We start from the raw sequence: 24,205 nt of genomic DNA, 5'->3' as shown, positions 1-24,205 counted from the left end.
TTTAGTTGGATTGGTTTCGATGCCTTTATCTGAAATTACAAAACCGTGGAATTCTACTTTGGTTTTGTAGAACTCGCATTGGTCCAACTGACACTTTATGTTTGCATCTAGCAGAGTTCGAAAATGGTATTTAGATTTTTAGTATATAAATATATAAATTTAACATATCTTTCCAATATGTTCATCTAATGTTCTAGTGTCATCTAGTGCGCGTTGAAATATTGCGCATTTTTAAGTTCAAAGGGGAGTCGTGTAAACTCATATTTTCCGTTGTTAACGGAGAAGGAGATTTTTTCTATGTCTGACTTTTTCATCGGGATTTGATGAAATCCACTTTTGAGGTCTAACACGGAGAAAAGCTTGTTATTTCCCAATTGGGCAAGCAATTCGTTTATCTCTGGAATCAGATATTTATCCGCTATTGTGACTTTATTAAGTTTTCAAAAGTCTATTACCATTCTATATTTTTTTACTCCTGAAGCATCCTCCTTTTTGTGTACAATCCACACTGGTGAATTGTATGGAGATCTTGAGGGTTGAATTATTCCGTAATTTTTTAATTCTTTAGCTCGCATGTCTACCTCGTCCTTTAAGGACATGGGATATTGGTAGAATTTAAAAAAAACGGGTGTGCCCGACGTGAACGTGCTCTTACGTTGGTTGCGTAAGTCAGTTTTGGGTTGGGGTCCGCTAAAGGTTTGGGTGAGTTTTGACAAGTCATCTTTTATTTTCTCTGTCAGATGTTCTGTTCTTGTAATGATGCTATTGACAGCATCGTATTCTTTCTTGTTCAAACATGAACATGTTATCGTCAAAACCATGACACTTTCGACCCCTTGCAGAATGTTCAAACATAAACATATTATTGTACACATTCACTCATGTATCCAAAAAACGGATCTCTAAAGAAATCACATAAATTAGATAAGTAATGACAGTTCGGGTGTAAACAAAGATCTGTAGCCCATCAAAAGATACTACAACAAAACACAAGTGGGGAAAACACTTAACCATTGCATTCTTAAAATAACAGTAATGTAAGCATGCATTCAAATAGACACCCGCAGTAAAATGTATTCTTTGCGTAGGTCTAAAGATAATTATAGAATACAAAATTGTACCTCCTACCTAATTGCCAAATCACATATAAGGCTCTGATTTAAAGAATACAATGGTTAAGTGTTTTCAATTTAGTTTTGAATTTACAACTCAACTCGCAAATGTCTAGACTTTTCTTTTAAGGTCTTAACATTTTGGTCCTTCGAGACTCTCTGTTGTTTCCCCCCTGTGGTAAGAGCACGGAGTTAAACCAGCTCCTTTGAGACTGAACAAGTGTCTAGTTCACTGACAGCTAAAGGTAGCAAAATAAAATTCTGATTTCCCTCCTATAGGAAGGAACAGAGTATAAAATAAATTAATGAAACGTAAGTTTCAAATTATAATTTGGAAAAATACGAGCTAAACGGAAGTTTCAATTAATATTTTGGAAAAATACGAGCTGGACAGGCTGTATTTTAATAGATAACGAAAGATATTACAATATATCTATTGTAATTGAAAAATAAAAATTTTTCGCGACGGTGGCGTTTTCGAGGCCGGAACATCGAAAGAAAAAAATAATAATCCGAAACATCGAAAGTTCTTAATGGCTAGCAATTGAAAAAAAGGTGGCAAATAACTGTGACTGTGAAAAAATAAATAAATAACTGCAGCGACATCAGCAGCAGCGACAGCGACTTCAGCAGCGACATCAGCGACAGCGACTTCAGCAGCATCGACATTAGCAGCAGTGACAATAGCTGCAGCGACATAAGCAGAGGCAACACCAGCAGCAGCGACAACGGTATCAGCAGCAGCGACTTTAACAGCAGTAACAACAAAAGCAGAATTCATCAGCTAAGTCAGATATTTAAAATTTGTTTAAGCCTAATTAAGTAACAAATTAAAGTAAGATGTTATCGGAACAAATAATTAAGCTATTAGAGGCTCAAGCCGCGATAGCACAGGAGATTATGATTGAAGCTGGTCATTTGACCAGCGATATAATCCAAGGGTTAGCAGACCTTAAGAACAAAGTTACAGGAAATAATTCTGCACTGTTAGATATGGACTAGTCGATCATGACTACTATAAGAGACAGAAGTTCGAAAAAATGATTCAAAATATAGAGGACATACATAAAAAGTATGTAGAGTCAAAAAATAATGAAACCCTAGCGAAAGGGAAGGTAGAAATAACAAAGTTACAATCAGTGGAGACTGGAACTTTGAAGGAAGACATAGAGCCCAAAATTGACAGTAGCATAGAAAAAGTATCTGAGGAAATCAACAGAATAGTGGAAAACCTGAGGCACGGAGTATGGTAGCTCACCTTTTAACTGGGCCGCTGGAGAATTATAATGCCGCTTGGCAATTGCTGACCAAGCGGTATGAAAATAAACTAAAAATATTTTCGGATCAGCTGAATCGTTTACTAGACTTACCACTGCTAGATCACGATTCAGCGAAACATATTAAATGGTTTTCTAATTCTATAAATGAGTCAATACATTTAATCAAATTAAAGTCACAATTAACAGAAGAAGTTGATGTGATTTTCGCGCACATAGTGTTCAAAGTTCAACAAAGATACCTTACAATTGTTTGAAAGTTATATAAAAAGGACAAAATAGATCCAAGCATTGCCAGATGTAATGGAGTTTTTAGAACAACGGTACACTTCTCTTTACACGTCGCAGAATAAAGAGTGGAAACCGTTGAAAAAAGTAGTGCAATATGGTAAAATGGTAGCTCATCAAAAGATACTACAACAAAAGACAAGTGGGAAAAAAACTTAACGCATTCTTTAAATAACGCTAATGTATGTAAGAAGGAGTGGGCCAGCTGGCCTATTGAAGGGGCAGCGGGGAGCAGCAACAACAGTAATAACAGCAGCAGAGGAACAGCTGATGAGCAGCAACAGCAGTAGTAACAGCAACAGCAACAGCAGTAGCAACAGCAGTAGTAACAGCAGCAGATCAACAGCGGACAGAGAAGAAGAGGAACAGAGCGAGGCAGTGAAAAGGAGAGAACAGCAGCATACGGACGCGACTCAAGCAAGCAGCAGAAAATCAGCAGAAATAAGCCGTAACATTAAGAACTTTTGTAAGCACACATACCAGGCCACCGCGATAATAATACGAATAAACAATACTCTAAATAATATCTTACATTTGGGGGCTCAACCGGTCGCGTACTGCCTGTGTAAAGTGGAAAAAATCAAAAATTGTGTGTCTCATGTCTCAGAAGCCGACAGCAGACGAAGCGAGACGGAAAAGCAAAAATTCGGTGCAAAAAAACTGCGCATTTGACTCTCAGAAGCCGCAAGCAGAGGAAGCGAGACAGCGAGTGGGTGAAAAGAAGAACCGAGAAAAAAGGGTTGTTTCAAGCCGGCTGCCCACAAGAGTATTGCGCAGCAGAATTATAGAATTCAAAATTGTACGTCCTGCCTCATTGTCAAATCACATATAAGGCTCTGATTAAAAGAATACAATTTAGTTTGAATTTACAACTCAATTCGCAAATGTCTAGACTTTTCTTTTAAGGTCTTAACAATCTCTTTTAAGGGTATAATTTTTTTTGATGATTTATTGGAACGTTGCCCCTTACAGTAATAGCGTTAAATGGGTTTTTATTGATTTTCGGATTTGGTACCCATTTAGGTTGAATATAGTTTCTTTTTGATCCTGTGTCTATTCGGATTTTGAGTGTTTCTCTGCCCCCCGTCTTTACACTCAAAATATGGTAGGGTGGAGTTCTTTACTCTAAAAAATTAAGTGCCTATTGGTCATAATGGTTGGTGCCCTCCCCTTCGTTGCCGTCTATTTGTGCTATTTAATCGTCTAATGTTTGCTCATGGTCATTCTGAGTTTCGTAGTCTTGAATTGCATTTTCATAATCAGCAATGGTAGAGTATGTTTCGGCAATGGCTGGTTCTACCTGTTCGTATTTTTATGTTAAAGTTCCTTTGTCGCTTGTCCGTTTGGTTTATTGGCGGTGGTGGTCTTTTGTCTGCCTCGAATCGAGGTTTGTTCATGTAATTCACATGTCTAGTCTGAATGCTTGGGTCCACGTCCATTGGCTCTGGGTGCGGTAACGGTTTGGGTGCTATAGGTCGAGATGGGGCTGATTGTTGTGCGTATTGGTAATTGGGATACTGTCGCAGCTAATGGTTGCTCCCTGAATTGCGGATAGTATTGTCGTGATGCAATGTGCGGTTGGGTTTGATAGTTGTACCGTATTGTGTTATTAGGGTATTATAGGGTCGAGTTCCGTGGTGGAACGGATGGAGGTTGTCTTTGCACTTCGTTATGAAATGGTTGTATTGTTCTTGGTGCTGCTACCGGTCTTTGGTCCATAGGCCGGAACATTTGTGTCCTACCGTTTGCATGAGTGGTGCTATAATATTAATTTTCCAATTTTAAGCACAAATGCAGAGCATTTGGAAGGTCTAGCGGTTCTTTTATGCCGAGAAGGCGTGAAAGATCGCCTTTAAGTCCTCGAACAAAGGCTTTGTCTCGGTAAATTTTTGTGAGTAATGCTGCGGATTCTCGTATTACCTCCATTCATCCGATTTTTTTTAAATAAACATTAAATGTCTAAAGACTGTCTGATGGAATTCTTCAACGGTTTTTTTGTTACTCTGAACGATCGTTGCATTTGGTATTCCAAAGTGCTTATATCCCGTTTGTCAGCATAATGAAGCGTTACAACTTTTGACATTGCGCCCCAATCTATCGGGAAATTGTATGACTGTAGTGCTGAGTCGGCATTTCCGGTTATTTTGTTTCTAATGGTATGTAAAATGCCGAAATACTTTGCAGTCCACTTTAAAGACGTAAATTTTGAATCCTATCTACTCCTTTTTTCCACAAGCTAAATTGACATGGATCTCCTGAGAATTACCGAATGCATTTGACTACGTCCGGTATTTTATCTAAGTCTGATAAGTTTGTTCTTTGTTCTGTACTGATTCCTTGAGCCGGGACATTCTCGGTCGCCCTCCTGTTCCTGTTGTGCTAAATTTAGTACAGGGGGTTGGATAAGATTGTTCGGATTTGCCATGAACTTGGTTGATTAGTTACACAAATTTTTCGGCGCGGACCAAATTTATCACCGTCACCGTCAAAAATGTTATATATAAATGTAAATAATATAGAGTATGATTGTGTGGGTTATATTTTCGATTGTAATTTGTGGGATTAATATGCCAACTCTATCTATGGTTTATGAAAATTTTGGCCCACTGGGGTTGATAATGTACTGTTTTATTTAACAATTTTTATTATTTTTTTGTTTGTGTTGATTTTTTATTTGCCTTTATTGTGCTTGTGGCTTTAGGTTTCACATTGTTTTTTGTTTATTATATGTAAGTGTATTTCTATTAAACCCAGTGGCTGGGTTCTTCCTTCTACTTTGGATAATTTTAGATTGCAATTTGAAACGATTTATTTTGTCTTATGATTTTTCTTTTGATTGTTTATAGGGTCTATTAACTAGCTTACAGTAAGGTTAGGGATGTGGCCGTTCCTGCAGATGGTCCGAGCATATTCCTTTTTGGTTTTCCTACTTTTGCCTCGGTTTCCACAATCCAGTGAAGGTGTCCTGCGAGCGGATCTACAGTCCTCTGGTCCACCAAATTGTAGCTGACACAATTAAGTGTTTTTTAGTAGGTCCGAATACGCGAACTTAGAAATCGTTTTGTTCTGTCGTTACACGTCGGTCCACTGATATGCCGTCGTCACAATTAACATAAGGGTTTTAATTAATCCGAGTACGCGAACTTAGAAACCGTTTTGCTCTATCGTTTCACGCGCGGGTCCCTGCTCGGAATCCCTCGCCGTTGGTGGATATCGTCCAGACGCTGATCCAGCAGTTTTGGCGATCTGGAGCTGCACGTGTCGGACTAATGCGTAATAGACTATATGCGTAATTAGGTGGAAGAGGGTAGAGACAAAATGCAGGAATATACTATATGAGTAAGATAAATCATAAGATCAAAAACTGAGGGACGGGTACCGGCATTTATGCCCCTCACGTTACATATATTTTCATATATTTTCTATTATTTTAGGTTTACGCAAAACCTGTCTACATTTCGTCGCGACGTAGTTAACCTTCCCAAAACAATGGCATATTCAACAGGTGTGTATTGAAATATTATATTTTAGCCCTTTAATATTTAGATAAACGAAAAACATATAATCCAATAAGAACGCTAAATCCACAGCGGTGAATCCAACCTTCTATGTTTTGAATAGTGCGCCTATTGGCTTTCGACCACTTTCCCGTCGGTTTACTATTGGTTGCTAATTTAAAAATAAATTTTGACTTAGACCAGAAACTAAGATGGCCGGCTGCGCCGCACATCGACTCGTTTTCCAAAATCTCGTTGCAAGACTTTTGTTACACCTTAATTAAAAATTATTCAAGCTATTCAAAACGATTTTACGCCACGAACCAATCCGACTTTTTCAAAATTTTTCAATGAATTTGTTTTTTTTATACCCGTTACTCAAAATGAGTATACTAGGGGTATACTAGATTTGTGGTGAAAATGTATGTGTGTAACGTCCAGAAGGAAGCGTTTCCGACCCCATAAAGTATATATATTCTTGATCAGTATCAATAGCCAAGCCGATTGAGCCATGTCTGTCTGTCCGTCCGTCTGTCTGTCCATCCCTATGAGTGCCTAGTGCTTGGAGACTATAAGAGCTAGAGCAACGACATTTTGTATTCAGACTTCTGTGATATGTCACTGTTGCAAGTGTATTTCAAAACTTCGCCCCGCCCCTTCCACCCCCATAAAGGACGAAAATCTTTGGTATCCACAATTTCAAAGATACAAAAAACTCTCTCTCTAACACACAGGTTTCATAGTCGGATTTGCCAATCGCTAAAAGTGAGCGACTAGATCTCAGAGACTATAACAGCTAGCGTATCCACACTCCTATGATATCGAACCTGCACAAGTGTATTTCAAAATTACACCCCACCCCGCAAAGGACGAAAATCTGTGGCATCCACAATTTTCAAGATACGAGAAAACCAAAAACGCAGAATCGTAGACAATGACTGTATTTTCTAGATAGCAGAATCTGATACCATTATTACAGCCAGACTGAAGTAATTTCATTCTCTCTCGCTCTGTCTCTCTCTAACAAACACGTGTCATGGTCGACTTTGCCTATAGCTAAAAGTGAGCGACTAGACCTCAGAGACTACAAGAACTAGAGCAACCAAATTTGGGACCTGCACTCCTGTGATGACGAACGTGCACAAGTATATTTCACGCCTATTTAACTACACTTCTTAAGTTTTTATAGTCAACATCTTGAAAAAAATACCACAAAAAAATATCAATTTTGAATTTAAAATCGTAATATTTTCCAGACGGTAACCTGAAGCTGGCGATTTAAACTAGAGATGAAATAAGAAGAGACAATGAAGACGCTACCGCCTAAGATAGCGCCTAACATATTTACATGCATTCACACTTATAAAGCAACATAACGATGTTGGGCAACATACGCCGCAGCATAGCCTGGTCAAAAAATAATCTTGAAGAGGGTCGCAATGTCGAACTGATTAAAAACAGTCATGTTTTTCGTTCTCGTCTTTGCCGCCTACAGCTCTGGTTCACCCCGCGAGTCAAAACCCTATAAATTCCCGATAAATTCTACAACGTGTTTAGGTCTTTCGGTGTGAACTGCAGTGTCAATCTTTTTCCTTGACATTTCGTTGTACGATGCGTAAATCTTTCTCACATACCCGTTGTCACCGTTTTCACATATGGACAATTGTGGACATATCTAAGAACTCATTCCTTCACGTCGAATATAAAACCATAAAGGGTCATAAAATATACTCCTATGATAATGTCGTTCATTATAACAGCTACAATAAAATCGTGCTCTAGGATCGTCTTTACAATTCCAAGCTTCTGTGTAATTTTTCCCTTTTTCTGCGTGTCTCCACCTGCAGCTGTTTGTAGTCGTATTCCATTAAGAGGCTCCACATTTCCTTTAGGTAAGCCCCTTCTACTTTTTAATTGAGACGCACCTGTGTCCAAAGTCAACACACATTCATTTCCATCCATTACGCCTCTAATAGTCAGATTTCCAAATCTCGAATCCATTATTTGTTCTGGAGATGCTTTCAGCTCCCGAAATCTGGCACCGTTTTGTCGATCACAACAGTTTTTTGCCATATGTCCTGTATTATTGCAGAGGAAGCACCTTTCGTTGAATACTCCATGCCCCTGGTTTCTTATCAATCGTTTACCATCATCCACCTCAGTCCATAAAAGATGCACTTACGTCCCTGGACAGCATATTAAGAACAATGCTTCATAAGTTAACGCCTTACTGACTGCTTCCTCAAACATTATTTTCTGTATCCGAACCATTATGAGAGTTGCTCTATGTCTGCCCCGAACTCTTGAAGAATCTTTGGTCACCTCTATTTCGGTCACCTCTCTATCTCCAGGATACAGCCTCAGTTTATCGGTTTTGGGAATCGATTGCAGCATTTCAGCAGTAAGACATGAGATGTAACCCCATTTCCATCGTTCCATCGTCTTCAGAGAGACGAGAGATTTATGGGTCTGAAAAGTTTGGGGTTGGTGTGTGAGGTCTTGCCTGCCGTAGGACTGAGAACAACTTTGATCTAATGCCAGGCGTCTGGGATGTGCCCGTGGGAGAAAACTCCTTCGTAGATACTTTTGAGCCAGTAAGTGGCTCTCGTTCCGGCGTGGATCAGTTTGGATCATCTGTTCCAGCAGACTTGTAGGTCTTAAATCTTTGGATTACGCAACTAACGTTTTCCTTACATCGATAGTCTGGATACTAATTAAAACATATTAAATATGTTAACGTCGCAGGCAGAGAAGTGGGTGTTAAAGAGAAGGTTTAACTACTCGTTGCTGGACGTTGTCCAAGACTAGTCGGCTTTCTTCAGGTAGCGCAGGGTGGGTGTTGTCCTCGAGAGAACTCTGCGCAAGCGCGAAGCTTCTCGATTTCTTAGCAGAGCTTTCCCCATGAGGCACTTTTCGCTTCATTAATTTGTTGTTTCCTTGGTTGTAGGTAGATGGACTGTTTTTACTCTCTTCCAGTTCTGCTCAACATTTAGAGCTTTAGTTCTGTTGAAAGGTCTCCGCGAGTTTTTCCGGAGTTCCCGTAGTTTCGGAGTGCAGCATTAGGGTTTTTTCCTGCCTCTGGTTTTACTAGAGGGGCAGGATTTATTAAGGGCCTCACTGCAGTCGTCGGTAAATTTTTTAACAACGTGGCTACCCGTGAAATCTCATCCTCAGGGGGTACTCAGGGGGAACGCAGCCCAGGTGATCTGATTACCGAGTCCAGTTTGTCCTCCTGAGGTTCCGGAATTGAACTGGACTCGGTAAGGAGAAAAAAGAGAATGCAGTTTCCACGTACCTGTGGTCCGCGAACGAGTATTATGTAAGGATACTGCAGGATGCTATGTTCCTCTGTATGTTGTGAAAGGCAAGTGTGAGGCCTAAGTTGGGATCATTTGCCCGTTTTAAGGACCATCTGAGTGGTCAGTAGATAACTGAGAAGGGACTCAGCCCTTTTAGTAGTGTCCGTGCTTTCCCACTGACAGTCGTGTGCTTTGCCGTCGATGACCTTGGCCTTGCAGTCTGCGATGAGCGCAGCGGCGTGTGAGGAGGAGAGTTTGGTTGGTCTTATTTATTTTTTTTTTCTTATTCGTCAACGGAATCAAAAAATCCTTATCTGGCTAGACTACCTTACAAGAGCTAATTATGGTAAAGGAAGAGGTCTACAAGCAACCGTCTGACGGCTCCCTTCCCCTGGCAAAAGTCAAAATGCATTCCAGCTGGCAGCGCATTGTGCTGTCGAAGCGCCATACAAATGGGCACATTAATTGCCCATAATTGGTCCCTTAGGATCCTAGCAGGGGCACAGAAGCAAATCCTACTAAACAGGTCAGGACAATCAATGTTACCCACTAAAATGTCAATCTGAGCCGCAATGGTCCTGCTATCCTCGAGAGAGGAGAGATGAACGAGTGCAGATGTCGGCACTCATAAGACGGCAGCGTGCAAATTTGAGAAACTTTCGTTGCGATCTTTCGATGCATGAAATTTGAACGACCCCACTGGGATTCCACACCATGGAAGCGTACTCAAGGGGCGAGCGCACAAGTAATGAGTACAAGCTCACCCTCGTATATGGGTCCTTGAACTGGGGTGAATTGCGCTTAACAAAGCCAAACATAGCATAGGCTTTTGGCAATATAAAATTCAGATGCTCAGCAAAAAGAAATCTTGAGTCGAATAAGACCCCCAGGTTAAGTATCTCCTTCTGCTTTAAGAGAGGATTGCCATCTATAGAGTATGAGGCCAGCACCTTGAAGATACACTTGCTAAGGGAAACAAAGCAGCATTTGCTAACGTTGAGTGGGAGCGAATTAAGTCTGCACCAACGAGAAACTCTATCCGAACGAAAGCTTCCCATATAACAATATTACAAACTCTCGCCGCTCAAGATATGACCTAAACCAACTGAGTAGGAAGGAATGAATTCCTAACCGATGCAGCTTGGCTTTTAAGGCACAGTGGGAGACTTTGTCAAAGGCCTTAGCAAAGACAGTATACACAACATCTACTTGAGAAAGCATTGCAGAAATTACTGAAAGCGATGAGATTGGTGGTCGTTGATCTACCCGGCATAAAACCATGCTGATTTGGGCTAATGTACGACTTCATGAAGAAAGTGAAGTTTTGAAACATTACCGAGTTTGGCAATTGGTCTATAATTATATATGAGGTTTTTGGCACCTTTCTTAAAGATTGGCGTAATCGCGGCAGCTTTCCACTTGCCAATAAACCGAGAATTTTAAGAGGTTCACAGAGCGAAACATCACAGTTGCGAATCAGAAAGGCAGAAATGCCATCACAGTCGGATTTATTAAAATTATTGATTAGAAGAATTATTCATCAAACTCCCTCTTATGCTGCACATATCTCGCCCAGTCTACAGGGTCCCGGGTCTTACCAAATCGTTACAAATACTTGTTACGCAGATTCTTATATTTCACAAGACCTTTCGTATACCACGGTAGCCTATAGGAGCCATGCACCCTTTTGGAAGCATTGTTAACAATAATACGACAGACCGTATGCAGGAAAACACTATAGGAAGTGTCAGCACTAGGATGTGAGAGAACAGAAGGCCTATTAACGTTTAACAAACTACCCCGAATAGCATTCAGTCTTAAAGTAGAAAAGAAGTATTCATAATATGGTTCCGCCAAAGGCGAGTAAGACTGGGAATTAGCTGAGAATTCTAACGGCATATGATGCATGTCACAATCCGCGATAGGCAGTTCGCGATATGTAACATGGCAATCTATATCCGAACTAACAAAAATTAAGTCTAGAATCTTATTTAGCCTATTAAAAACATTATTTATACTATACCATACTAAAACAATCATCTATCAAAAGAATCTCGTGCGGCAAATGCACTTTACTGCTGACGCAAGCACTTCTCGCTTGACTAATTTCAAACAAGAAATTTCCGCCACCGGCACCTTGAGCTTATCGGCAACAAATTTCACCACCGTCTCTGGCCCCGTAGCGGTAGAAAATTGACCAATATGCAGGTATTTGGCGCTCTGCATCACACTCAGCTGTTCGCAGCTCGGAGCAACACCAACCAGACGATTGGCATGTTTCTTCCGATTCTTCCTCACTCTCCTTCTGACTGTAACAAAGCCCTCTAAATCAGGTGGGGGAGCAGCAGCAGATCCCAAGTCAATGACCTCAGCCGATGTTGGGGTCACTAACCGTGGAGACATTAAGTCGGTCGCCCGCTTTGGCCTGTTCAAATTCTTCCTTAGAGTAATCGGCTTCACCCGCTCAAGTGAATTGTGCGAAAGGGCATTCTGAAAATCAGACTTAAGACACCGATAGAGGCTTTCAAGCTTCAGAACCGTGTGATTAAGGTCTTGACTCATATACATTAGGGTTGTGCTTATTTGTATGTCTTATTTGTCTCAGGGTCTACAAATATAAAGTTTTAGCCCGATTCGATAACGTTTAGAGGTGCCGACTTGAGGTCAAATTTGAAAAATACGATATTTGGCCTATGGTTCCTATGGCAGCTATACATATCGCTCTGATCGGAATGTACTTTGTATGTGATTTAGAATAATAAAATATAATAAACTAGCGAACCCGGCAGACGTTGTTCTGCCATGCAACAACCAAATGTTCTTAATTGAATGTGGCTAATTTATAGCGAACAATTTTTAGATGATCTGGTGAACTTTTTTCCGCCTTAGAGGCAATAGGCAGACTTTTGATTTTATCATGTAAATTTTTGTATTTTAACGATGCGTTAATAGGTGTTTTTTTAATTATGTAGGCTTTATTTTTTTCTTCAGTTAATCACCTTGTTACACACAAACTTTTTTGTTTTATTATTAGGCAACGCAGATAGTCTTCCGACCCGTTAACATGCCACATATAATTGGCCATAGGAAAAACATGGATTTTCCAGATTCAGACCACATACTTTCAAGGATTGGTCTTCTGATTTGTTAATAGTCATGGCAAATGCAAGACGTAAACTCAAACGGCATATCTGTTGGGATCATCGGAATCCTGCGAATGAGAACCTCTCCTTCCAATTTTCCTTTGAGTATCGTCGCGTAAATCAAATTGTTCATCAATTTTCTTTCCATAAAACGCGTACCGTTGCACAGTTTTGGTTGGTTTATGTTTTCAAGCATGATTACTACGGAGCCAAGCCTTAGTCGTAAATTGTGCGGTGGTAAGCCTGGGACATCCAAGAGCATAAAAATTCAGTTGGATAGTTCTTCACAGTTACTTCATCGTCATTTGTAACACAATCAATATATTTGAATGAATGCATTGTTCCAATGTTCTCGGTCTGAATTATGTAGTCAAGTTCATCTACATGTTTATTCATAGCAGCTAAAATTGCTCGTTCACGCAACCATGCTTAATTTTTGTAGTTGGAAATAATGTTTGGGAATGATGATTTTAGGCAAGTGTTTATTTCGTCGGCATTGATGATGTAATTACTGGCAGTGTTTGGGGGAAAGCGCCAGACAGTAGAATCATAGCGCCTCCAAAATATCTGGAGTCATTGCGTAGATCTTTCAATGTTTGGTTGAGTGCTTCTAGTGCACGTTTATGCGCCATTGTGCATTCGCCCCACATGATTATTTTCGATGCTGACAAAAATTTGGCCATTGCGGAGTTTTTTGCAATATTACATATAGGTTCTGCAATATTTTGAAGATTTAACGGTAATTTTAATGCTGAATGAGCCGAACAGTAGATTAAACCATTGACCTGAGAAATGTCTTACCAGTTCCAAAAGAGGCATCCAGGAAATAAAAACCACCATTTCCATTATCAATTGCCTTCATTAATGTATCATAAACTTCCTTTTGTTGGGGATTCTTGGTGATCATATTATCGTTCCCGTTCCAATTCTCGATTAAATGCGTCATTTATTCCACGATTTGACGCTGGCATTCCTAACCTGAATAATAAACTACCGCATATGAGGGAGGTAACACATGTCTTCGATCAGTATTAAAGCTTGATTTTGTATCTCCTCATTAATTTCAAGATCGGGATTTTGATGTAAAATTTTTTATAACATATTATCCTTGTATGCCACAGGTTGGAACTGCATCGCCATAGTTCAGTCGTTGAAATTTCTTCGATAAAGCATTCCAATTGTAATATTGTAGCGTAGCATCTTCGAGTATAGCAAAGTTCGTGCAAATAGATCGCTTTGTCAGATGGCAAAGAAACTGGAGGTGTTTCAGCAGGTTGAACAATATTTGATGCCGTTAAATATACTCGTTGACCATTATCCAGATGCACCGCCCAATGCACAACAGTAGGATGACGTTCTTGAATAAGGAATGAGAATATACGCCAAATTGCTTCATTACAGTTCACATAACGACCAACTTGATAGCGCGTAATTTCATCGTTGGTATTGGATGATTGGATGCCAAAAACCGCTATATCGCTTCCTTTCGTGACACAGTTGCAAATTTATTTTATAGACTTTACAGAATTGCAATATTCAACGTTGCAATGAGTCTTGAACGTTTTGGAAATAGTTAGTTAGTCTATCACTACTAACTAACTATTTAGACCGTTATCGTCGGGTGATCGACGCCGATACAGTGGATAACTGTCGCTTTCAGTGATGGGCACCGCCGCTAATATCCGTGGATATCGTTTGGAACACTTGCCGTCGACCATGCAAGACGATTGGTTGGCGATTGATTACGACATCATATAGGTCTGAATCGGCTTCGGGAATCTCAGCACTTATGATATCATCTAATTAGTCTGGTTGAACTCTTTCCACTAACAAAATAAGACTAGCAGGCCTCGTTTTTTCCAGTAGATTGAATACATCCAGCATCGAGTATCTCCAGATTCGCGTTCTTTAACAATGTAGTTCATCAGTAACCTGATTTTTTGGCTGAATACACGTAATGGCGTATCGATCACTTGATGTTTGTCCGGAAAGCAGCACTTGAACAATTTCTATCCATTTTGGATTATAGGTAAAAGTAATATAGAGCAAGTAAGTAGTAAGTAATATAGTAATAACATATGTCATTGCATCTTTATGCATATGACGTGGACTACCTATATTCGTCGCCGGCAGAATAGTTAGTTTACCAATTGCATCACGTAAATGCATATACTCTTCAGAACGCAATTTGCGTTGGCTCAACCTTATGAAAGTTAAAAGCTGTCAGCATTTTGTCGAATTATTAATCATGAATAATAATTCATAGAGCAAACTTTCTTTGTAATCTCTTCACCATTCAATGGATTTATTATTTTGATATTAAAATGATATCCATCTTTTTTTTTTGCCAAAACATGAGCGGGTACTGCAACGTGTCATATGAAAGATGTGTTTCAAATATTTTTGCAGTTTCCCAGTATCACGTCTTTACATGTTTTCACCATGTTGGAGCGTTAAATTTGCGTTCGTGTGTTCCAGATGGTCGCTTATCCGCTCTGATCACTTCTTTGTGGTCATCATTTGGCATGCCTGAACAGCCTGAACAACGCATGATATTCATGAAGTAGTTGCTGCAGATCTTTAGGAATTGCTCTTTTCATTGCTGCATTTATCTCTTGACATCGATCAAGTTGTTCCTCTATGTTTTCCATTAAGAATATTTGTTAAAAAAAATATAATGTGCATCTTCGATAGGTTTCATGTAATAACCGTGGGTAAATCATTTTCTTTCAAAATTCTTTCAACACAAAGTGCCAAGAACTGCTTTGCCCATTCTCGTTTCTCCATGAAAGTAACTTTATCGTCAAAAAATGCAAGTGCGATATTTTCATCATATAATTACATAAATGGCTGCAGGTCTTTCTTAAAACGACGTTTGCCATTTTTGGATCAATTTCGTTATATTTGTACATTTTGAATATAAATTAAAGGTCCAGTATTGGAGCTTCAACAGCTAATGTTGACCGAAACCAATCATTTATATAAGAACGCACTATACAAATAGAAACGTCGCGCAAATATTTTACTTTTCAAGTTGTTAACTTAAACTTAAATCGCCTTATACATCCAGCGTGGATGGTACATTGGTCCAGGGAGTCGGAAAAATTACCTTTCGGAACGAATCCTAAAAAAAACCTGAGTTAACTCTAACAATTGAACGTAATCAGTACGTAAATGAGTTTTCTCAATTAAACTTGACAGAAGTTAATTATTGCATTTCTTCTGTCATTTAAATGCGTTGCAACGTACTGATCAGTCACACCAAACTTAAACTTGATTTGTTCAATAGTCTTCCAGGAATCTTTAAATCTGACAAAAAATGCAATGTTTTTACCTTATGTAACTTCGGCATGTGACTCAAATGCTGTCCGCAAATGTATTTCACTGGTTTGATGTCTGCATGGGAGGTATAAGAGTCTTTTGTCTAATAGTTTCTCTAGGCGGAACGTACTGCCGTTAAATCTTCAAGAAATGGAAATGGTTCCAGATTTGTATGCAGTTGTATCAAAACAGGCTTCTTTGATTTTACCGTGATTATTCTCCACTTCATTCCCATTCCGAAAGTATTTTGGGTAGACGAAGGTGGCAATTCGATATTTTAACAATCTACACGTGTAATTGCACATTAGATTTAAAAATGTTAAATGTGAACTATTAATTATTGTCTTAAATGTAGCTGAATCGAGCTGAAATTTAAGAGGATGAATTATATTTTAATAATTTAAATGGCAAGAAAAATGCAATTTGATCAGAGCGATATATGGTATAGTTGCCATAGAAACCATTGATTTTGTCAACATTCACCTCAAGTCGGCACCTCTAAACGTTGTATAATCGGGCTAGAACTTTATATTTTATTGCGGGATCCTCCGTTGAGCGTTGCCGTTGTTTGAACCCTTGGCTGCGCTAGATTTGGCTGGCTTGTAGTCTGGCAAGACCGTTTTGGTCCATCGCCTCGACTCGATTCAGAGATCGTCGTTAGCTAGGATGTTTTTTTATACACGATACTCAAAATGAGTATAGGGGCCCTGCAGTGAGCGATAACGAATGTCATATACAATGTCATCTAGGCGTTGACGCCAGCCAAATCCAACTGTTTGTTTTTATACCCGATACTCAAAATGAGTATTGGGCTATATTAGATTTGTGGTAAAAGTGGATGTGTGTAACGTCCAGAAGGAATCGTTTCCGACCCCATAAAGTATACATATTCTTGATTAGCATCAATAGCCGAGTCGATTGAGCCCTGTCTGTCTGTCCGTCTGTCCGCCCCTATAGGCGCCTAGTGCTCAAAGACTATAGGAGCTAGAGCGCCATTTTATATCCGGACTTCTGTGATATGTCACTGTTATAAGTATATTTCAAAACTTCGCCCCGCCCACTTCCACTCCCACAAAGGACGAAAATCTGTTGCATCCACAATATTGCAGATTCAAGAAAACTAAAACACACACAATCAGATAATGACCATATCTATCAGATTGCTGAATCTGGATCAGATCGGATCATTTTTATAGCCAAAAGGAACAAATCAATTTGCACTGGCTAAGCAGCGCCCGACGTCCCGCTCAGACTGATTTTCTGTCTCTCTCGCACGCACTCCTTGTCGTGTCGTTTAATATTCGCGGCGTATGCCGGATGAGAGCCATACTGACTAAGTACCCGAGTATAAATGAAGAGTTGCGGTCTCCGCAGCAACTCAAAACGTTCAGCCTCGTTTTTTCTTTTGTTTCTTTCTTTTCCGCGCGTGCCGAAAGTAGAAGTAGAAGAGAACTTCGTTTTTACTTTTTGTCTCTTTTGCGCTTGCGTCGTCAGAACTCTTTTGCTTTGTTCGCTTTACATTTGCTATCTGCAATCTGCAAATTGTGCGCAAACGAAGCGAAATTAAGTGCTGTAATTTTATTAATATGTGTTTTGCGCGTGGTAAATAAAAAAAATCTCACTTATATAAAAAGTTAAATTTGTGAAATAACTGTATTCAAATTATATTAATGTTTCGCTGCAATCACATTATACATATGACTTTATTCTTCCCTTATGACCGGGAATAAAAGAAGAATAAAGAAATAGAATGTAAATCCGGATTAGCGAATTAAATTGTTATAATCTGCGGTGAGTACGAAGGTCTATATGTGAGCAGTCCAGCAGAAAAACAAAAGCAACCAAAAATAACCCTTATTTGCGACGCTTGGCTCAAGCAGGTACATACACTACTGGCCAAAAAAATAAGTACATCGGTGTCGTGCTAGTTTGTTATGGAATAGCTCGAATTTTTGTAAATGTATGGATGCCAATTGTTTATATTTGGAAAGGTCTTGCCAAATATTTAAATCAAAAATTAAAGTGGGGAACCATCTTAATAAAATTCTATGCATACATTTTTGCTGAATGGACATTTTTGGTCTGGCCAAAATAATAAGTACACTGGTGTTATTTATATATTTGAAAGGATTAGATAAGGATTTGGTCAAAGGATTGTTGGTTTTTATTGAGTTCCTTCATATTTAAGTACATGAGAGTTAAAAAAATTCTTTAGATAGGCCGTACTCCTGAAGAAAATAAGTTTTCCATAAGTCTTCAAAAAGAAAGGAAAATTCTCCGGGGAATTGCGAAAAGTCTTGGACGATCGGTATTTTTGGTTCAGAATACTTTCAAATCTAAAGTGCTTATTGAAAATCGAGGATGGAAGAAGAAATCTTTACAAACAACGGACACCCGCATCATCAGTCTTGCAAAAAAGGATCAGTTCATGTCTTCCAAGGCCAAATACGCTCAAATTGGGAAAGAAAAATCAGGTCTGATGGTTCGTCGGAGACTACAATATACAGACCTAACAGGACGTATAGTCCGAAAAGCTCCCTTACTCCGAGTAAAAATTTTGAAGATGAGGCAACAACTCGTTGAAAATCATTTGGCATGGTCTGGGTCAGATGGGTCTTAAAAGTGGAATAATATATTATTGAGAGACGAAACAAAAATAAATCTTTTTGATAATGACTCCAGAAGATGTATGCAAGGACCCAAAGGCAAAGGATTCGACTTCCGGTACACAAAGAAAACGGTTAAAGAACGGATTCTGATGTATAAGTATCTGGGGCTATTTTTCTTGGCATGCCGTTGAGCCGGTACATCGCATAACTGATCATGTGATCCAATTCGGCTATAAAAACATATTGACAGACATTATACAACCTAATGCTATGGAAAACATGCCCTTGAGATGGGTCTTTCTACCAGAAAATGACCCAAAGCACACCTCAAAGGTGGTGAAGGCTTGGTTTACGGGAAAAAATGTAAACGTTATGGCTTGGCTAAGTCAGTCTCCTGATTTAAACCCATTTGAAAACCTTTGGGGTGACTTAAAACGTCAAATGGTAAAAATGCTTTTCGAAAAGAAAAAGAATTGTGGAGAAGTTGTGCAATAAACGTGGTGTGAGATTCCAGTGGAGACTTGCCGCAAACTTATTGCTGGTATGCCAAGAAGAATGGCCGAAATCATCAAAAATAAGTGTGGTTATATAGGATACTATTAAAAGATTATAAATTCTAAGAAAACAGTGGACAAATTTTGATACGCTTTTAGTTTTTCGCTTTGTAGAATTGCTGTACTTATTATTTTGGCCAGCCTTTATATATGATTTTAAGGTTTAATCGATCATAAAATATATATTTGAAATGAAAAATGCTTATGATAAACATTTTTATAGTCTATTGTAGGTTAGAAAACTAAAAGTAAATTTGATTTTTTAATTGTGTTTATTACAAAAGTTTTATAGGACGTGAAAAAAGCTCATAAGCGTGTACTTATTATTTTCGCCAGTAGTGTATGTATATTTCGACAAAAATCATAGCTTATTAAGTGCATGACTTTTCGACAAAAATCGTCACTTATAAAATGCATTATTTTTTCGGTAAAAATCACCGCTTATTAAATGCATGATTTTTCGTAAATGCTCGATGACAATGTCATCAACTATGCCTAGCAGCTAAGTCATCGAAGACCCGTGTTGCAGGGGGTGTATTAGATTTTTGGTGAAAGTGGATGTGTTTAACGTCCAGAAGGAAGTGTTTCCGACCGTATAAAGTATGTATATTCTTGATCAGCATCAATAGCCGAGTCGATTGAGAAATGTCTGTCCGTCCGTCTGTCTGTCCATCCCTTTGAGCGCCTAGTGCTCGGAGACTATAAGAGCTAGAGCAACGACATTTTGTATTCAGACTTCTGTGATATGTCACTGTTACAAGTGTATTTCAAAACTTCGCCGCGTCCCTTTCCGCCCCCACAAAAAACACAAATCTGTAGCATCCCCAATTTCAAAGATACGAGAAAACCAAAAACGCAGAATTGTAGAGGATGGTTATATCTTCTAGACTGAAGGATATGAACCAGATCGTATCATTATTATAGCCATAATGAAGACAACAATTTAATTTTCTCTCGCTCTGTCTCTCTCTCTAACACACACGATTCATAGTCGGCTGTGCCTATCGTTAAAAGTGAGCGCCTAGATCTCAGAGACTATAAGAGCTAGAGTATCCACACTCCTGTGTAACATACAATGTACAGGTTCTAGGATCCGATGTACACTAAACTGGAGTGGGAAGTACACGCTGGCTTCGGCTTTTGTCTCTGGTCGGCGGGGTGTGGGCATGGGGGACAGTTTACTCCCAATTCAGAGCTCTGGCAAAAGTTCGAGAAAGGATACTAGGAAACGAGATAAAGGGGGTCAAGGGGACAGATCAGCATGAACGAAGAACATCACCCGTCAGCTCTTTGTTGGCTGCGGTATCGCCCATTGGCGAGAACGCCCACCCTACCATGATCCTGCGGGGCCACCCACTAATCGACAGGATCCCTCCAACAAAGACTGCGGTGGGTCACATCTCCGTCAGACGAGGTTGCATTGTTCCGCTAAAATATATTTAGCCTTGGTTTATTTCCAAACTAAGCCAATATAAGCCTGTAATTCGATTTTTTCTTACTTGTAAAGGGTATTACTATACAGCATATACGAAAGAGTATCCTAGGGGCGAGGTAGGGTATAATTATCTTAAATCTATAAAAATGGTTAGGAGTGTGTATATATAGTGGCATGCATGGCTATGTAACGTGTTCATCATAGGAACAAGAAAACTTTAAACTGCATTACGTTAACTTGGTCAGCGCCAAAACCAGACAAAAACCGGGTATATGGATAGTCGTCAAAGGCATGAGTAATATATGTATAACACCGTGATCATGGTTGAAGACCAACGAATAGTTACCGCACATTCATGTTTTTCATATGGCTTACTTGTTTCATTATAATCACTTACGAGACGATTAATAACTTTGGCTCCCACGCAAAAAGATCTTTCGTTGTGTGTTGGATGAGGTGATTTGATGGGTGGATGAGTATGATGATGTGTGTGATTGTGATGAGTAGCTGCATAGATGATGAGATGAATGCGTGGCAACCAAAATCAAAAACTGGAACAATAATCGGTATTAATACACTACTCATTTGTGTCTAGTTCGACTTAGCCCATGGACAGGAATTGCCTTTTTTTTTATACCGGATTTACTTGGCTTTTGCACATTTTTGCCGTATCAAAAGAACTTTGTTTAACAGAAAGCGGATAAAAAAACAGGGTTTCACATATCGGGTCTAATTTCGACAGAAAGATAGAACATAAAACTAAATCCGAGCTAAGGTGATGCTTCCCGGCTGGAGACCGAGTTCCTACTCGAGGTCTGCAGTTGGCACAAGATTATTCCGGGCACAGGTAACATCAGCTGCTTCCGATGCCAAGGGTCAATGACCGTGGTCGATCTACGACGTGAGGTTATGTACGCATGCACAAATAGATCGAGCGTGGGGCGACGGGTGTATTTGAAGCGTCACTCAGATCATCCCCAGGGGTCGAACTTGTCCAGGCGAAGATTGTAGATCACACCGATCTGGTTTATTGGAGGATCAATTCAATCCCCTCGGCTACTGCCTCATCCACGCGTCGGTGGGGGGTTCAACCGGTGGTACTTTGGTACGGGCACGTGTCCAATAGGGGTCTCCGGGAAAACCCAATCCGCTAGGCGTTCCAATTCGTTGAAACTAGTGGTGCTAATCCTCAACAGAATTGCACCACTATTTGAGAAAAATCTTAACCCACTGGAGCGCTCGTTTCCAATTGTCGGACGGCGATCAACGCATTGGGGATATATATTTTCTCCACGACGTGGACCTAACACTTTGCACTGGAAAGGATCTTTGCACGTTGCACTGGCAGTGATCCGTGAATTTGGCTTGCCCTTCGAATGGTACGAAGCCGGCTTTAAGCGGAGATGTTTGCACTACCGGTCACTATGACGGCCACGAGGAGAAAAAGAACGAGGCTGGGACTACCAAATACAGCAACCCACGTTTTTTCCACACTTTCTATGGTCGGTTTCTGTTATACAGAATCTACGCAAAGCAATATTTAAAAACATATAATGCACGGCCGAAAAAAGGGCATACTAGAGTGTTGCCACTTGGTCGCAAAACAGCTGTTGCTAAACTTTACCAAAGCTCACACGATCTTTAACCCGAATTTTCGTACGGCCTAGTTTTAGGCTGTAAATTTGGAGTTAGCCGTTGATAATTCAAATAAAAAGGCACCACAGGCGTCGAATATTACACCTGTGATATCGAACCTGCACAAGTGTATTTCAAAATATCGCCCTACTCCTTCCACCCCCGCAAAGGACGAAAGTCTGTGGCATCCACAGATCTCAGAGACTATTAAAACTAGAGCAACCAAATTTTGTATACACACTCCAGTTAGACCTCACTTTTACAAGTTTATTTCAAAATTTCGTCCCGCCCCCTTCCACCCGCACAAAGTTTGCATTTGCTACGCAGCGCCCGACGACACGTTCAGACACGTTTTCTGGCTCTCCCGCACGCAATGCAGCTATACTGACTATGCACCGGTTATAAATGTACAATTGTGGTCGCAGCAGCAACCCACAACGTTCCCGCTCGTTTTTCCCTGAAACTTCGGCTTATCCTTCGAGACAGGAGCACCGCCAGATAGGGTTGCTTCACGGTCCCAAGGCGCTTACCAGACACCTCGGTAACCGGTTTTCCCTGAGGCTCCCGACTTGGATTGGCCCTGTTGGCTTTTCGGCTTGCTGCCTCAAGAGTATTCAGAGTTCGCATATTAGTGACCAAGCACCCCCTCGGAAATACATTTCTAGGCATCCGGCAGTGTCAGGGCCAGCCGTAATCCAAAGTTATGGCGAGCCAATACGTCAACCGTTGATCATACTCTAACACCCAATGATGGTTGCTGATGGCCAAACCAAATGGTTCTGTGAAAAAAGAAGCACTACCTCTAAAAAAAGAAAAAATACCATTTTTATACATTAAAACGAGGGGGAACGTTGTGAGTTTCTGCGGCAACCGCAACTCTACATTTATACCCGATACTTAGTCAATATGGCTCTCCTCCGGCAGACGCCGGACGACACGACAAAGAGTGCGTGCGAGAGAGACAGAAAATCAGTCTGAGCGTGACGTCGGGCGCTGCATAGTCACTGCAAATTGATTTCTTGCTTTTGGCTACACAAATTATCCGATCTGATCCAGATTCAGCAACCGGATAGATATGTTCATTCTCTATGATTCTGCCATATATGATTTTTAGTTTTCTCGAATCTGCAATATTGTGGATGCAACAGATTTTCGTCCTTTGTGTGGGCGGAAGGGGGTGGGGCGAAATTCTGAGATATACGTTTTATAGTTAGATCTAACAGAAGTGCCGATACAAAATTTGTTTACTCTAGCCTTAATAGTCTCTGAGAATTGTGGATGCCCCAGATTTTCGTCCTTTGCGGGGGCGGAAGGGGGTGTGGCGAAATTGTGACACAAAACGGTCAAGGTCCGATATCACAGGAGTGTGGATACAAAATTTAGTTGCTCTAGCTTTTATATGTTCTGAGATCCTTGAACTCATATTTTGCAATTGGCAAAACCGACCATGAAACATGTGTGTTAGAGAGAGACAGAGCGAGAAAGAATGAAATGGTTTTCTTGATTCTGGCTATAATAATTATACGATCTGGTTCAGATTTTGCACTCTAGAAGATATAGCCATCCCCTACGATTCTGCGTTTAGTTTTCTCGTTCTCGTATCTTTGAATTTGTGGATGCCACAGATTTTCGCCCTTTTTGGGGCGGAAGTGGGCGGGGCGAAGTTTCGAAATATTTTTGTAGCAGTGACATATCACAGAAGTCTGGATCCAAAATATCGTTGTTTATAGTCTTATAGCTCTTATAGTCTTTGAGCACTAGGCGCTGAAGGGGACGGACAGACGGACGGACGGACAGACGGACGGACGGACAGACGGACAGACAGACAGGGCTCAATCGACTCGGCTATTGATGCTGATCAAGAATATGTATACTTGATGGGGTCGGAAACGATTCCTTCTGGACGTTACACACATCCACTTTTACCACAAATCTAATATACCCCAATACTCATTTTGAGTATCGGGTATAAAAGCCTTGCATAGAAAACCCATCAAAAAAATACAAAAACTTGAAAAAAACCCAAATCTCCGCC

At 40.1% G+C, this 24,205-nt stretch overlaps 1 protein-coding gene across 2 annotated transcripts in view; it reads left to right on the top strand.

The window, feature by feature from the left end:
* The window catches only part of LOC113566534 (ran-binding protein 16-like), a 180,625-nt gene that overhangs the window by 113,658 nt on the left and 42,762 nt on the right, over positions 1 to 24,205 (top strand). For both annotated transcript variants that reach the window (XM_026992561.1, XM_026992562.1), the window contains exon 3: positions 6,112 to 6,182. In XM_026992561.1, the coding sequence (XP_026848362.1) occupies positions 6,112 to 6,182 (71 nt within the window). The remainder of the gene's footprint in view (positions 1 to 6,111; positions 6,183 to 24,205) is intronic.

This window comes from Drosophila persimilis, unplaced genomic scaffold (genome assembly GCF_003286085.1).
Source record: "Drosophila persimilis strain 14011-0111.01,24,50 unplaced genomic scaffold, DperRS2 tig00000746-arrow-arrow-pilon, whole genome shotgun sequence".
In the NCBI taxonomy this organism is placed as follows: Eukaryota; Metazoa; Arthropoda; class Insecta; order Diptera; family Drosophilidae; genus Drosophila; species Drosophila persimilis.
This window is presented reverse-complemented; position numbering and strand designations above follow the sequence as displayed.